The 15,509-nt window shown below is 39.3% G+C and overlaps 1 protein-coding gene across 2 annotated transcripts in view; it reads left to right on the plus strand.

The window, feature by feature from the left end:
* Positions 1 to 4,752: 4,752 nt before the first annotated feature.
* flt1 (fms related receptor tyrosine kinase 1) overlaps positions 4,753 to 15,509 on the plus strand; it is a 188,051-nt gene continuing 177,294 nt past the window's right edge. For both annotated transcript variants that reach the window (XM_061240512.1, XM_061240513.1), the window contains exon 1: positions 4,753 to 4,997. In XM_061240512.1, the coding sequence (XP_061096496.1) occupies positions 4,943 to 4,997 (55 nt within the window). In that variant the 5' untranslated portion in view covers positions 4,753 to 4,942. The remainder of the gene's footprint in view (positions 4,998 to 15,509) is intronic.

Consider the following 15,509-nt stretch of genomic DNA (forward strand, 5'->3'; position numbering starts at 1 on the left):
TATTTCACAGCAGAAAACATCTGTATTGTGGGCAAAAGCTACATCTGGTCTGGGGAGGAGAGAGCACGGGAGACCATCCTGGGTCTGGATGCCAGGGTCCATTAATGTGGTTGGGGAAGCCTGATGTGGGATTGCTTTCTCCCTTTTCATCCACCAGTCCCAGTGAGGAAGAGCGACCCTGGATGTCCTGCTCATTTCCTGCCACCAGAATGGCCTGGACCAAGACCAAGAGCTGGGATCTCGCTGCAGGAATGAGGCAGAACCTGCAAGACCAAGGGATGAAATTAATCTTTTCTGGGATCACCCAGCGATGTCCATGGGGCATTACCAATCCAGGGAAGACGGACGGGTCCAGGAAGTGGGTGAATAATATCATGGCCACATTTATTCATTAAGCGTAGCGTTAGTTCAGGCAGGCCATAGTAGTCTGCATACTTCTCAGACATCAGCTGACACCCTGCTGATTCACCAACACCAACCACATTGCTCTATTTTGTCTTTGATTTGTGTTTTTCTGTTCTGTTATATCTTTTCCAGTATGTCGAGACGTAGCCCCCAAACTAAGCCATTCCATTAAGTTACCTACTATTTAATGTTTTAATGAATCACTATTTATTATCTATTGTACCACACGAGACTGGTCCTGACTGAATTGTTTTTTTTTTTACCCACATCATGACATAAATTGTAAAAATTCTGACCTCTGTATAAAATATGGTGTTCATTTCACCCCTATGGGAAATTATATATTTTTCCTTATAACCCTTAAAGACAGAGTCAGGTATCAAACTTTGTGGTGATTTGTATAGTGTTTTTAATGTAATTACTAATTTTTTATTAATAATGAGTAATGTAGCCATGACATTGTTTACCCAACCGCCCCTGCTCTTCCCCATCCCTCAGCTCCCCTTTCCACCACATCTTGTCCTCTCCAGCCATGCCAGGTCTTTCTTGTGGACTTCATCCTAAGCCGTATGTAGCTATCACCTCTGTTTAAATATCTGTAAATGGCTGTACACCTCTGCTGTTATGGCTATGCACTTTGTTGTGTGTCGCTCTGAATAAGACCGTCTGCCAAATGTCTATAATGTAGTGTAATGCTGAATCATGGCAATGCTAGTCAATGAATTGTTTTAATAAATTATTTGACTTTTTTGATTGAAGGGTTCACAATCTCACTTATTTTGATAAATGGTCTAGCAGAGTTAAATGGTATATATTAACCTTATATTCTGTCTATATAGCTTGTAATTGAGTAGAAAGAAGAAAGAAAGAAAACAACCAGGTCGGCGAGCAAAATACGATATTTGGACGCCTAGAGGGCTGGAAATCTAGGACTGAGGGATGTTTTGAAACTGACTCATTTATCTCCAATTTAGCCCACGTTTCACCTGAATATAGCCTGGGTATGTCCTAGGGGCTCAGGTGGTAAGAGCAGTTGTCTAGCAGGCGAGGGGTTGCCGGTTCGATCCCCCGCCTGGGCTGTGTCGAAGTGTTCCTAACCCCTGAATGCACTGACAAGCTGGTTGGTGCCTTGCATGCCAGCCAGTCACCATTGGTGTGTGAGTGTGTGTGTGAATGGGTGAATGGGAAGCATCAATTGTACAGCACGTTGGATAAAGGCGCTATGTAAAAGCCAGTCATTTAGCATTTAGTCAGCTAGAAACCTTTCATTTTTCAATGAAATTCACGAGCCTATACGTAAATGGTAAAATGGTTGGCTTGACCATAACTTATAGCTGGGATCCCTCCTATATGTGTATCAAGCCCTGAAGGACTTTGCTTTCAGGGCGGGATTGTCCAGGGCTGGCCTGGCCTGACCTCGTGGACATATGAAATTATCATTTATATATATATTTTTTTTCAGATTTTCCCCTTTTTCTTAAAATTTAGTAGCCAATTGTACCCTCCTCTATTCCAATTCGAGTTAGTGTTAGATACACCATCCGCACCCCGCACCCCGGCGGGCCGAGGAACGGCCGTGGCCGTGTCCGTGTCCGTGTCCGTGATTCTGAGGCGTCCAAGGTTCTTATTGTGTGGTGATTAGCTAACCCTGCCAAGTCCCTCCCTCTGGAGCATTACATTACATTATTGGCATTTGGCAGACGCTCTTATCTAGAGCGACGTACAACAAAGTGCATACCCATAACCAGAGATAAGTTCGCTGAAAGACCCTAGAGGGAAGTACAATTTCAACTGCTACCTGTACAACAAAGATAAGGACGAGGGCCTTTTTTTTTTTTTTTTTTGAGAACAAAGAAACAAACAAACAGAGCAAAAGTGACCAAAGTTAACTATCCAAACACTGCTTACCTAGCCAACTAAAAATACCGATACACAAAGCAAGTCACAGAGACAACAATTAAGGTTCACAGGGAGGTAGGGAGGGATGCTGCTTGAAGAGGTGTGTCTTCAGCTTGCACTTGAAGGTGGGGAGAGATTCTACAGTTCTGACCTCAACAGGGAGTTCGTTCCACCACCGTGGAGCCAGAACAGACAGTAGTCGTGAGCGTGATGTGGAGGTTCGGAGAGGGGGAGGTGCCAAGCGGCCTGTGGAGGCTGAACGAAGAGGTCTGGCAGGGGGAGCGGCGATGAGATATGCCGCTCCACATGAGCCGGCCAAGCTTGGCTTTTGGCAGGACCGGGAATCGAACTCCGGTCCCCGGTGTGCAACTGCAGCAAACTGCAACCGCAAGTCTGCTGGATCTTAGCCTGCTGTGCCACCGCAGCCCCCCCCATCATGGCTTTTTTTAAATCTGGCCAAATGACTACACTCCTGAGGGATGGGCCGGACCGGGACCCACAAGTCATCTGAGCAAATGTAATATGTAAGTGTTTGACAAATTTTAAAAATGACATTGCCGGGATGACTGCCCATAGGTGTCTCCCCACAAGAACATATATGTATCGCAGGCACTTAGCGCTGACTGACCGCTGCCCCCACTGATACACTGAACACTCTATCTCCCTAAGCAGGCTCCTGCCAAGGTCCTCCCTGAAGGCTGACGGCGCCCTCTACGGTCCTCTGGGTAGATGTAAGACTATCTAGCTTCAGCATCAGTGGGGGATCATGAACACTGTGAAGCAGGTCCTGTGAGAGATGATGAACATCAAGGTCTACCAAAAAAACAACAGACCTAACTCTTGGGAGGAGGATCCAGAATCTCCTCCAGAACACCATTTTAGTGGCCTTTTGGAAAAGCAGCACGCTAGGTAGAGAGAAATGAGGGGTGGACCACTGGAAAGAACTGATCATATAGTCCACCCACTTAAAGGGACACCTGTTCCCCAGCACCAGCTCTAACCTGAGCGAAATGGACCCAATGATTTTATGCCATCTTTTTGGCCTTTATATCCTTACCTTTTCAAAGGTATACATTGTTTGCCAATTCTGATTTTTTCCATTTGTATTGAATTATGTTACTCTGAATATTGCTTTATTATTTTCAATTCCTAATTTTCTACTTTGTGCAAAAAATATTGTGTTAAATGCTATGATTGACTATTGATTTTTGTTGTTTTTCAAATATGTTTGAAGATTGTTTGCTTTATCAATGTGTCTTGATTGGTGATATTTTTACTGATTAATTGTGATTTTCAAGAAAAATGTTTTAAAATGTTAAATAAATGGGCCCAATAAATACACATACGCCAAAGCCTATCATCTGAACTTTTACAGTTAGTGTTATAGTTTCCATTTAGCTGGTGCCTGACAGAAATAAAGAAAGCAGCAAAAGCTTTTTTTTTTCTTGCCTTTTTGTTTACTGTCTGTCTAAAATAGCTTGAAACTAGAAAAAAAATTGATGTACTGACTCAAACATACTGATTATTTAATTAATTAAATTAAATTAATGATTAAATTAATTAATACATAAGTGCCTCATTTACATAGGCACTTTTATTCAGGTTGATTATTTATAAAAAATAAATATATTTATCTATTTGGAACAACAGGAACATCCCATTTTTACAAAGACTATATATGACATTTTATTGGTGATTCAATTACTCAATGAAAAGTGAAAATGCACATACACTGAATTTGTAAGGAAGTATGACACTCCAGTAGAAAATTTGCAATTGTCATTCAGGCGATACCATCAGGTCTGTTGAGATTATTACAAGGAAATGGCCCAGATGTTTTAAGTACTGGTGTTAATTTACATCTAATGATAAACAAAGTAAATAAAAAGTGTACCAATAAGGATTACAAAAGAGTGTGAATGTTACCTAAAATCAGCCATATAAAGTCAGTGACATGACGTGGTACACAGGGACAGGGACAAACTTCACAGTTTGGTCTTTAAAACCTGATCAGTGGCACGTTTTGCATTCCTTAAGTGATTACACTGCAGGTGATGAGCAGTAGGTATACTAGCACATAGTGAGGAAGTTTGGTCTAAATAATGTTCTTCATATAGAAATCGAATGTTAATGTCAAATTCACGGTTCATTGCAATCGACCCCGCCTGTATTTTCTCTCTCGAGTCAGAAACATGCAAATACAAAAGGCACAGTTGTGCACGGATCTGTGTGTGTGTGTGTGTGTGTGTATGCGTGCGTGTGAATGCCTGTGGGATAGAGAGCGAGCATGACAGGGAATGCGCACAGATGGGAACAAGGCATCTATAAACGGAGGTGCACTACATGGGTGTGTCTAAAACTGACGTCACTGGGATCCCGTTTGTGGTGGGAAATGTATAAAACTAAGCACACAGCTATAATGAAAAAGTTACACTGGCGCTAAGTTGTCTTACCCTACAGCTGAACCCCTACAAACATCGCGACACTGGAAATAATTACAGGCATCACTGTTTTACATTTGATGTTTTATCCAAAGGATGGCAACATTTTAACTCTTTAGAGGCTCTGGAGAATTTAGCCAGCTTTAATAAAGGAATTGCGTTTTTTCTCTGCCATACGGAACGTCTTCATTTTGGTCATGATCTATTTCGTCTTATTTCTTCTTTGTGCACGGCGAGGTTCGCTAGCCAAGGGTGAGTCGATTTATTAATAGCTCTCTGCGACATTTGCTATTTAAATGTTAATTGCTTGCACTGTTACACTCAGTGTATGATATTGTATGTTCCTAACAGTATCCAGTTTACATGCTGATGTCAGTATTAGCTGTTAAAGCTGCGCATTGGAGTAAAAACAAAGTTAATCATTTGTCTGGTTATGGAATCCTCGCAAGCACTCAGTGTGAATATGTTAATTGAATGCGTGGCAACTTGCTCAGTTGAGGCCAGATCCATGCAAATTTAAGGTCTTATGCTCAAATCTCTGATGCCCCATTGCCCAAATACATTCCCTCTAGGGGCGCTGTTCGACTGTTGTCGATGGAAGACTGTTCAGCAGAATTCTTAAAAAACTTTTACTGTACAAACTTGCCTACGGAAATTGCTCACCTGACTCACATTACTAATCATATTACTGTATTCTGAAAACATTATGTGTTATGGTGCTGTCTGTCTGGCCGTGTTCAAAGCAGAGTACTAGCATAGGCTACTACTACAACATTTCAGGCTCATTTTCATTGGAATGTAATGAGAGTACGATACAACAACCCTATGATGCTGTGATTACACGGCGAAAACGGTTTGGACATATTTCCTACGCGACACGTACAGCCCGTGGATGGATATTGGAATGGCTAAATGTTGTTTTCATTTAAATACTGAATAAGGAAAAAGAAAAATACTAAATAAGGAAAAATAAACCGTTGTCTGTCGCAGTGCTCATAGAGGGAACACGTTTAGGCAGGGAAGCCTTGGCCACAACACGAATTGTAAACCGGGGATCTCTAATAATAAACGGACCTTTTTAATAATTCCCGACTAACTCCTGAAATGGGCTACATTGAACTTTGTCGCACAAATTAAGAGCCCGTTTCCACAAAGTGCACTAGCCCTACATTTAGTCTATATGGGTAGATTTTGTTTCAGTAAACAAGAACCTTGCTGTCGTGTCTTGACCTTCGTGTCTTGCTTTGGCCCCGGTTGAATCAGCAAGGGCGTTACTTCCTCTACTTGAATCTGTTAAATGGATGGTCTGAGGTACTTTAGGCTACTTGGGGTCATGACCACCCCAAGGAAGCTTTACAGTGGACAGGAACTAGTGCTAATCAGGGTATATTGCTAAAACAGACTCGCAGGAATTATGGAAGTAGCCTAACTTGTAAATCCACGGGCGGTATGGACTCCCGGTCTTTGTTTACGGTACACTGTCCACATATTTTAAGGCATCGTTTTTAATTACTGTAGAGTTAGCGCTGTTAAAATCCAGGACTGTAGCCAGTTTACAAGTTAGGGGTGGGTCTCTAGTGGACCTTTTTATTCCCAGCCCAGCATATTTTACCAATATGTCTTCATGTGCATGCTTGAATTTATCGGTGGGTTATCTGACTACATTCATGGCGTTGGCGATTTGGATAACACAATTATGTCCTTTGTGTATATTTCCTATAAAATGTTCTTTAATTATTTTTTCTCCCTCATATCTTAACACTAAAATCATGTTAGAATCACTTGAACACCTTTCTACACAGCATTTTCAATCCATTTTAGATTCATTTTATCCCCTAATCTCAGTTGTTGTTGCCCGAAGTCGATTTGATCTCTAACTAGGCTAGGTATTTTCATGAGAAAAACATAAATAATTAGAAAACAAATAATATATTTAGAGGCGGCACGGATGGTGCAGTGGGTAGCACTGCCGCCTCACAGCAAGGAGGTCCTGGGTTCGAATCCCCGTCGGCCGGGGCCTCTCTGTGCGGAGTTTGCATGTTCTCCCCGTGTCTGCGTGGGTTTCCTCCGGGTACTCCGGTTTCCTCCCACAGTCCAAAGACATGCAGGTTAGGCTGATTGGAGAGTCTAAATTGCCCATAGGTATGAGTGTGTGAGTGAATGGTGTGTGTGCCCTGTGATGGACTGGCGACCTGTCCAGGGTGTATTCCTGCCTTTCGCCCAATGTATGCTGGGATAGGCTCCAGCCCCCTGTGACCCTGTTCAGGATAAGCGGGTTCAGATAATGGATGGATGGATGGATGGATAATATATTTAAATGAAAAATAATAAAATGAACGAAATGTACTACAAAATGTAGTAACCTATGTAGCTACTGTAAGTATACTATTTTAGTACAAATTCATTCAAAATATACCGGCAAGTTGCGTCAATCGCATTACAACAGCAACAATACTTGTAAATAAAGTATTTTCAATTTAAAAGTTGCTCGGCTACCATAGAAACATACAGTGACAGTCAAGCACATGTATGCAGAGGATAAAGATTCCTGAAGTGATGCCCTGAAAGTGAAGGTAATCAAGGTAAATAGAGAATATTTTTTATTGTCTGATTCCAATTTCATGAAATTTCATGAAAAGTTACTTTAATTGTTTATATTTAGTGTACATCAAATGTTAGCAACCACATTTTGCCATAGCATGCAAAGCCTTGCCATTATTGTACTTTTGTCATTCCCACAACAGTCATTCCCAACACTGATGGCTAAGATGTTACTGGCAGGATGTGGCGGAAACTAATAGACATATTATTTCACCAGTTTTGTCCCAATTTAAAATGTGCAAGTACAAGAAAATCATTGATATTGATGCAGAGCATGTTACTCTCGTGAAGAGCTCCATTGGCCCCAACAGATTATTTTGGCCAATGAGTGATGACATTATATGGTATTAATCAGGGAACATACTGGGACTTGTGCCTGAGCCCCATACAGTGACAGAGACACGTGGAGCTGGACACTGTGGGCTGGAAAGATATTTGTTCACTCAATGAGTAGCAAACTGTTACTGCTGGTTTGTGTCTTTTGGAAGCCTTAAATGAGTCATGTATCAGAGTTCTGACTGTGATGCATCAACTCTGTCCACACTATCTGAAGGAAAGGAAACATTAAGTCTTTCATTTTGTTTGTTATTGGCTACCCTTTTCTGCTTGTTTTCTGTGTTGGCATTCTAGGGGTCAGACAAGATCAGGCCAATCTTGTGCCACTGCTTTGTAAATGCTCTTTGACTGTTGCATATGCCACTGCTATTTTAGTCATAAATGTGAATATGGAACTTTTAAGAGTTCCAATAAGAGGTGTAGAATCCAATTTTCATCTTGTTTTTAATGTGAATTCAAAGGAAACACATGCATTTTCACATTTAAATACATATAGGGGGTCAACTTCAAGGTCAAAGTTCATAATGTAAGCAAAGTCTGTTGGAAAAATGCTCAGTGCAAAGTGTCAATCAAACACTAATTTTCTATCAAGTTATGACAGATGCTATGGCCCAGCCCATTTTCATGGTGTAAAATCATTGAAAAATGAACCAAAATCTGTACATGAATTGGCAAAACCAGGATTTCTAATAAATGCAACGATTTGATTGAAAAATAGGTCTCAACTCCTACCAAAACTGCATATTCACATAACATAAAAAGTAGCAACATTTCTAAAATAATCAAGATTTTAGGTCTGTTGTGTATGTTTACATTTCAGATCATACAATATTTTTTCACTGGAATGTTCACATGTAATCGGGAAACATGGTGGCAAGTTTTGCTTTCTCTTTTAGTTTGTCAAATTACTTACTTGTCCCTGGTTCTGACTTGCACTTTATTGTATGTTGCTCCCGATAACAGCGTCTGCTAAATTACTATAATGTAATTACTTAAGAACATTGTAATAGGCAATTTAAATATGTTGGTTACCATAATATTTTAAATCCTGTATTCAAAATAAATCTTTTTAAAATTTTGTGTAATATGTATCAAGCCTCTCAAAATAAAAAATAGTCTGGGCTGGTATGTATAAAGAAGCTTAGTGTAAAACATAGGTCTCAAGTGCATCAGAATACTGAGACCCAATTTTGAATCTTAATTGTTGGTGTAAGAAGAATGGTGTTCTTACTTAGAATGGCTCCTAAATTATTTAAGAGAGCTTGGCAGGTGTCTTAACTCGGTTAGGAGTTGCCAGCAGATGGCTGTGGTGCGTGCACAGGCAGAGACCATATACTTTTCCACCAAGAAAGGACATATTTGAACTGTCTGATGAGACGGAATTGTGGAAAAGTAGTGTCTTGATCGTTGGGGTATTCTGTTTGTATATTCTGCAAATGCATGCAATAATGCAAAATAATATAACATCAATTAATAGGTAGAGTCATACGTGCCATTATCAAGGCTTTGACAGTTGTCACAAATTTAATTTATTTCCCTCTGCATCTCGGAACCATCCGTCAGAACATAGTGGCTTTTATGAGGATTGCAGGCTTACCCCAGGTTGTTGAGTTATTGACAGCACACCTGTGCGTAGCATAGCTCCTGAGGTCCCAGGTGAGGCCCCTGTATGTATAGCGTAGGTTAGAAAGAGAGCTCTGAGACGTTCTTGCTGTGCAATGTAGGATATGTACAATCAATCCTCAGATTCATCTGGAATTTGTTTAGTGCAAGTGGAATTCATAGTTTGCAAGATGTTTTTGCCAGGCTTTTTTTTTTGTGTCTGCTAAATCATGTTGGGCTGAATTGACCCCTTATGACATCCTTCTGTTTTAATGCTTACTCCGCTTGCAGATGTAATTCTAGGGTCAGTGGGGGCCCCAGGCAAAAACAGGCATGGGGCCCTTGTTTTTTTCTCACCAAAAAAGACATTGATAACTGTGAGTGAGAGATAGATAGAGGGGGGGTATACATTTTGAAGCTTGGACGCTACAGTGGAGTGAGGCCTTGTCACATGATGAAATGGTGAAGCACCAACGGCTGCATGAGTATGATGATCTCTCTTTCTTTTTAGTTCAGCCTAGGTAAAAAAATCCCCTACCCTGGAAAATGGAAAAATGATATTGTCTGTTTCTATTGATGACTAGAATGTGAGCTTTGTTGTTGTAATTCATGCTGGAGAGAGTATGCGTTTAGACCACACTCATAGAAAATGAATGGCAGGCTCATCAATAATTCTATTTCCGGGCCATGGCAGCCATCTTGCTGTGGTGCCACTTGCAGAAAAATGGAATTGAATGAGCTTGAATGGAACCACGTGACCACGTTTCCTTTCCAGTTATATTAGAGTTCAATGGTTACTGTTCATGCAATGGGCTGCTCTATGAAGGCTTGCTTTTGGCATTGGGGGGCGGGGCATATCTAGCATCCTGCAGTCCGATGCCTCTTGGTTTAGCCAGACCCTGATGTACAGTCCCCTCCAAAAGTATTGTAACAGCAATTTGGGTTGAGATAAAAAGATGAACATGAGACAAGAGTTCCGAATTTCAGCTTTTACTTTCTGGTCATTCTACCTAGAAGTGTTAAGCTATTTAAACATAGCACCTTTGGTATCAGACCACCCAATGTTTGGTGAGTAAAAGTATTGGAACAGAAATTAAGCAAATAACATTAAATATTTGGTAGCATATCCCTTGCTTGCAATAACTGCATCAAGTCTGCGACCCATTGACATCACCAAACTGTTGCATTCTTCTTTTGTGATGCCTTTCCAGGCTTCTTGTGATGTACTGTTCAGAAAACCCAGATGCAGACCAGGGAGTATACAAAAACATTGTCTTTATTCTTTATGTCTATATTTCAAGCCAGGTAATCAGAGTTCAAACAATGGCAGAATCGAGATGTAAAAGAATAGTCAAATAACAAAGCAGGGGTCAATAATCCGAAAATCACAGGCTGAAGTACAAAAAGGACTAGGCAAAAACTAAGTCGAAGAAGGCAGAAGGAAAAAGTCAAAATAACCAAATAATGAGAAGACAAACAAACAGAAGGGTAAGGCAAACTCGGAATCAATGGCAAAGGGTGTCGTTCATGAATCTCAAATAATCAGGCTTACCATGAATTGGCAACTGAAAACTGATCAACGTTCTGGCAAAGGTATCAAGCAGAGACTGGGGTTTAAATACATGAGGGGAAGTGACATACTAGGCGGGGCACGGGAGTGAGGAGGCCTGAACAAATAAACAACAGGTGAAGAACATAATAGGATAATGAAATAATAACAAGGGGGAAGCGAAAATGCGGACTGGATGCACATAGACCAACACGTAATACAGACGGCGAGTGAAAATTGCATAGAGTTAGGAGACGTAGTGATAGTTTCACACTTCGCTGAAACTAAGCAAGTAATCAGTGATAGAGCAGAGAGGCGGAGTTATAGAGCAGACTTGAAAACGGGAGATAACATTAGTGAGTTAGTTACGTGATTAAATCTAAACTACCAAAATTAAGTGACTGTTAGTTTATTAGTTAGACAGACAGTGAGTGTATTAATATAACTAGTACTGTACAATATCTAAATTAGAAGTTGTTAGTAAGAATACTGCTATACAACATTAACTAGCAAGAAAAGCAGGAAGTGAGAAAATGCGAGAAGGAGAAGGAAACGTCAAAACCTGGAAAATCTCCGAAACCACCCAAATAGTACAGCACACAGACAGGGGAGTGACTATGGCTCGAAAACATCCTGACACAGACATAACAGGGGATGACGAAATTCAATGAACAGTGATGGATGATAAACAGAAAAACATATGTGATAATGGAAAAAATATATATTACAAGAATTAAACAAATAAACTAACAGACAGACTCAGAAACATAACACTTGTAGCCTATTTCAGTGTTTGTTTGTTTTTCTTTTTCTCTTCAATCTCCTCTTCAGGAGGTGAAATGCATGCTCAATTGGGTTAAGGTCTGGTGATTGCCAGTCCAAAACCTTCTACTGTCTCTCTCTAATGAAGTCCTTTGATGTGTTGGCAGTTTGTTTTGGGTCATTGTCTTGCTGCATGATGAAGTCCCTACTAATTACATTGGACACATTTCTCTAGATGTTGGCAAATAAATATGTTTTGTAGACATCTGAATTTATCCTGCTGCTACCATCATGAATTACATCATCAATAAAGATTAGTGAGCCCACTCCAGTAGCAGCCATGCAAGCCCAAGCCATGACACTTCCTCCAATGTGCTTCAGAGATGAGCTTGTATGTTTTGGATCATGAGCAGATCCCTTCTTTCACCACACTTTGGGCTTTCCATCCCTTTGATAGAGGTGAATCTTCGTCTCATCAATCCACAAAACCAGAATTTTGTGGCCCATCTCTGTACTTCTTTGCAAATTGTAATCTCGCCTACTACCGATGAGTGGTTTGCATCTTGTGGTATAGCCTCTATATTACTGCTCTCCAAGTCATCTTCGAACAGTTGATTGAGATACCTTCAATTCCTGCCCTGTGGAGATTGTTTCTAATTTCACTGACTGATGTTTCTACAATGTTTCTGTCATCAACTGCTGTTATTTTCCTTGGCCGACCTGTTCCATGCCTGTTGCTCAGTCCGCCAGTGGTTTCTTTCTTTTTCAGCACATTCCAAGTTGTTGTACAAGTGATCCCCAATGCAAGCTATCCCTCCAATGCAACGATTTCCCCTTTCTGAGCTTCAAAATGTCTCCAAAATGTTATCCCAAAGACATCTTCATGTTGGTTTATCTTTTCCAACACAAATGCAGTCTTCACTGGCAAAACCAAAGGCTCAACCAAGAGTAGATATTCAATGCACATGCAGAGTCAGTTGCGCATCGGCAAAAATTGTTCTTGAGATTTTATGCCAAAGAAGGTTGACGTTCTACGACAAAAACATTATGTGATGCCTATGTCTAAATAGAAGACCTCCTTTGGATGAGTTCCATGGAATCTCTCATCTGAGTGAATATTTCTGAGGAATAATACCATTTTTTTATTATTATTCAGTATGCTTATAAATAAGGAGCCAGCCTGCTTTTAATAAATACCATGTGAAATTCTGGAATGTGTTTGACTTGTTGATTGGGATTAGGTATTTGACAAAAACGTCAATCAATGGACCTCAATTAATATTAGTATTATACATTATATTAGTATACAAGATGGTATTATTGCGATTATTGTTGTCATGATCTTCTCGACCTGTTGCTACCTGAGGATAGCTGCAAGGAGGAGGGAGTTTGGGACAGATAGGAGGAGGTAGGAGAGGGTGACAGGCAAACTCTTCTTCTTCAGGATAAAAGGTGTTATAGTTTAGTAAGCAAAATGCAGTATTTTACACCTCATAAGACCCATAATATCATGAATACAAAGCATGCAACTCAAAGTGCTTTACAGAGCAATAATATATTAACACAAAAACTATGTTTAAAGTGAGAAATAATGTCATAATGGCAAAAGCTGGAAAAGACAGGAAATACAACCTAAAATTACATTTTAAAGAAGCGATAATGATTGGCAAAAGCTGAAAAAGACAGGAAATTCACAAAAGAACCAAGAACATTATCTTGACCTATGCACTGACATAACCAGCCTTGGCTGACTGGGCAGGCTGCTGAGGATTCAATCAAATATTCTCTTTGAATCAACAACCAAATAGATTATTTTCAGAGGAATGCAGGAGTTGATTGATTTCCTCAAAATCAATTGGGTACGTATTTCGTTGCTATGTGTACTAATTGTGTCTTGTTACTTTCTAGTAATTAATGCTCTGTAAAATAAACTAAAAGGTAATACACTATGTACATATGTACATAGTGTATATCTGAACTAATGGTAGTTGCCATGAAAATGTTCTAACTAACTCACAATGGTCAGACAACTTTACAATAAGAGAGAACATAACAGCAGAAAAGATTTGTACATGTTTTGTAGAATTTGTGATTTGATTGATTTTACATTTAAAATGTATAGTTCTATTTTTAATGTATTTCCTGTCATATTTCCTGCTTCTACTGATTGTTGTTAACAGGGAACTCTTGAAAATGAGACACGCCTCAATGAGTCCTGCCTGTGTAAATAAAGAATAAGTTAAAATACCAGTCACCACCAGTCACCATAGTATTTGTCCGTTCCCCCCAGATTTAGTAAAGTATTTGGGTTCTTGAAAAGTGCTATATACAATTGCAAATACAATTTTCTTTATTATTATTATTATGTCTATCATCCCACATTAATATTTTGTGTGGGCTCACATAGACATTACACATATACTGTAAATCATTTATGAAATAAATGTACCCAGCACTGCACTAGCACTTATATTTTGAAGATGGAGCCTTATAGCAATAATTCACCGAACAATTATCAGCTGATTTATTATGTCAAAATAGTCTAATGGCAAAATGAATTCACATTCAAAAGGATCTTTTCCATACCTTGCTCAATCACAAATTAATGGTAAAGATAGGAAAGCGTTTGGGCTGAAATTTGTTGGTTCGCATTTTTTCCATTGATTTTGATATTAAGACCTATTTAACAGTTTAACATTTAGAAATACATGTGTATTTTTCAAATTAAGATATGGAGATATATACTTACTGAAACAAATGGATTTTGATATTCCTCTATGACTATATTATTTTCATTGTCATACCTTGAATGTGACAGTGATATATATATATATTTTCTTCTTCAGAGCATTAATTGTTAGAAAGTAACAAGACACATAACTGGTACATTTTAGTACATATAGCAACAAAATACTTACCTAATTGATTTCTAGAAATTAATCAACATTAATCAACTTCCCTAATTGATTTCTAGAAGTAGCCAACAGGCCTTGAACCCCTTGAACCACATTCTTTTCCGCCTTTTCTGGACTGAGTCAAAAATGAAATAGTTGAAGTTACGGTAATTGTCTGGAAGCATTGCGATGGCTGATTTTGGTAACCTTTGGTAACCATGGCACAAGCTACAGTTTAGCTTGTGCCATGGCAAGTGGATTTTTGAAAGTTTGTTTTAAATCAACTAGTTAGCTTGGTCACTAAGCAAGTGCAAAAAGAGAAGAAACGAACAAGATGAATGCACTTTACTTTTGATACCTTGCTACCCAGGACCATGTAAATATTATGATACTAACTACAACACATGCTAGATGCCGAAAGCTGATTGGCTTAGAAACACATTCAAATATTTCCACAGGGTCAGTCTATGTGTGTGTGTGTGTGTGTGGCAGCAATTATTTCCACAGGGTCAATCACAGTTGCTGTAGCTTCTCAAATCAGCACCTTTTAATATGACAAAGTTATCCTGTACAAGCAGTAAACATCTGCTTGTTTGGGACGCAAGATAAATTTGAATCTGCATTAAAAAAATTTCCTCTGGTTATATACTGCATTATTGTGACCACTGATATAAAGATGTCTGTAATCAGTAAATATATGTTGCATATACCAATCAGCCGCAACATTAAACCCACCTGCTTAAACCAGTTTTTCACGATGAAAAATGCTTTAAACTGTATAAACTTGTCTATAAACACTTCATATTTCATTATATGATATGTGTACTTATATGAGCAGATAATCATAAGTGAATTGCATTCAAAAGTTAAATTTTTAAAAGAAAATGGAAATCTTGTAAGTTCATTGGGCCGGGGGTGCATTGTTTTGTTATTTAAATATGTTGGTACATAGTGGTGTTCATGATCACGTCTTAACAGGTGCTCCAGGACAATCTTAAAAAAAACAAAGACCACCCGCTA

The sequence above is a fragment of the Conger conger genome, chromosome 4, assembly GCF_963514075.1.
Source record: "Conger conger chromosome 4, fConCon1.1, whole genome shotgun sequence".
Classification (NCBI taxonomy): Eukaryota; Metazoa; Chordata; class Actinopteri; order Anguilliformes; family Congridae; genus Conger; species Conger conger.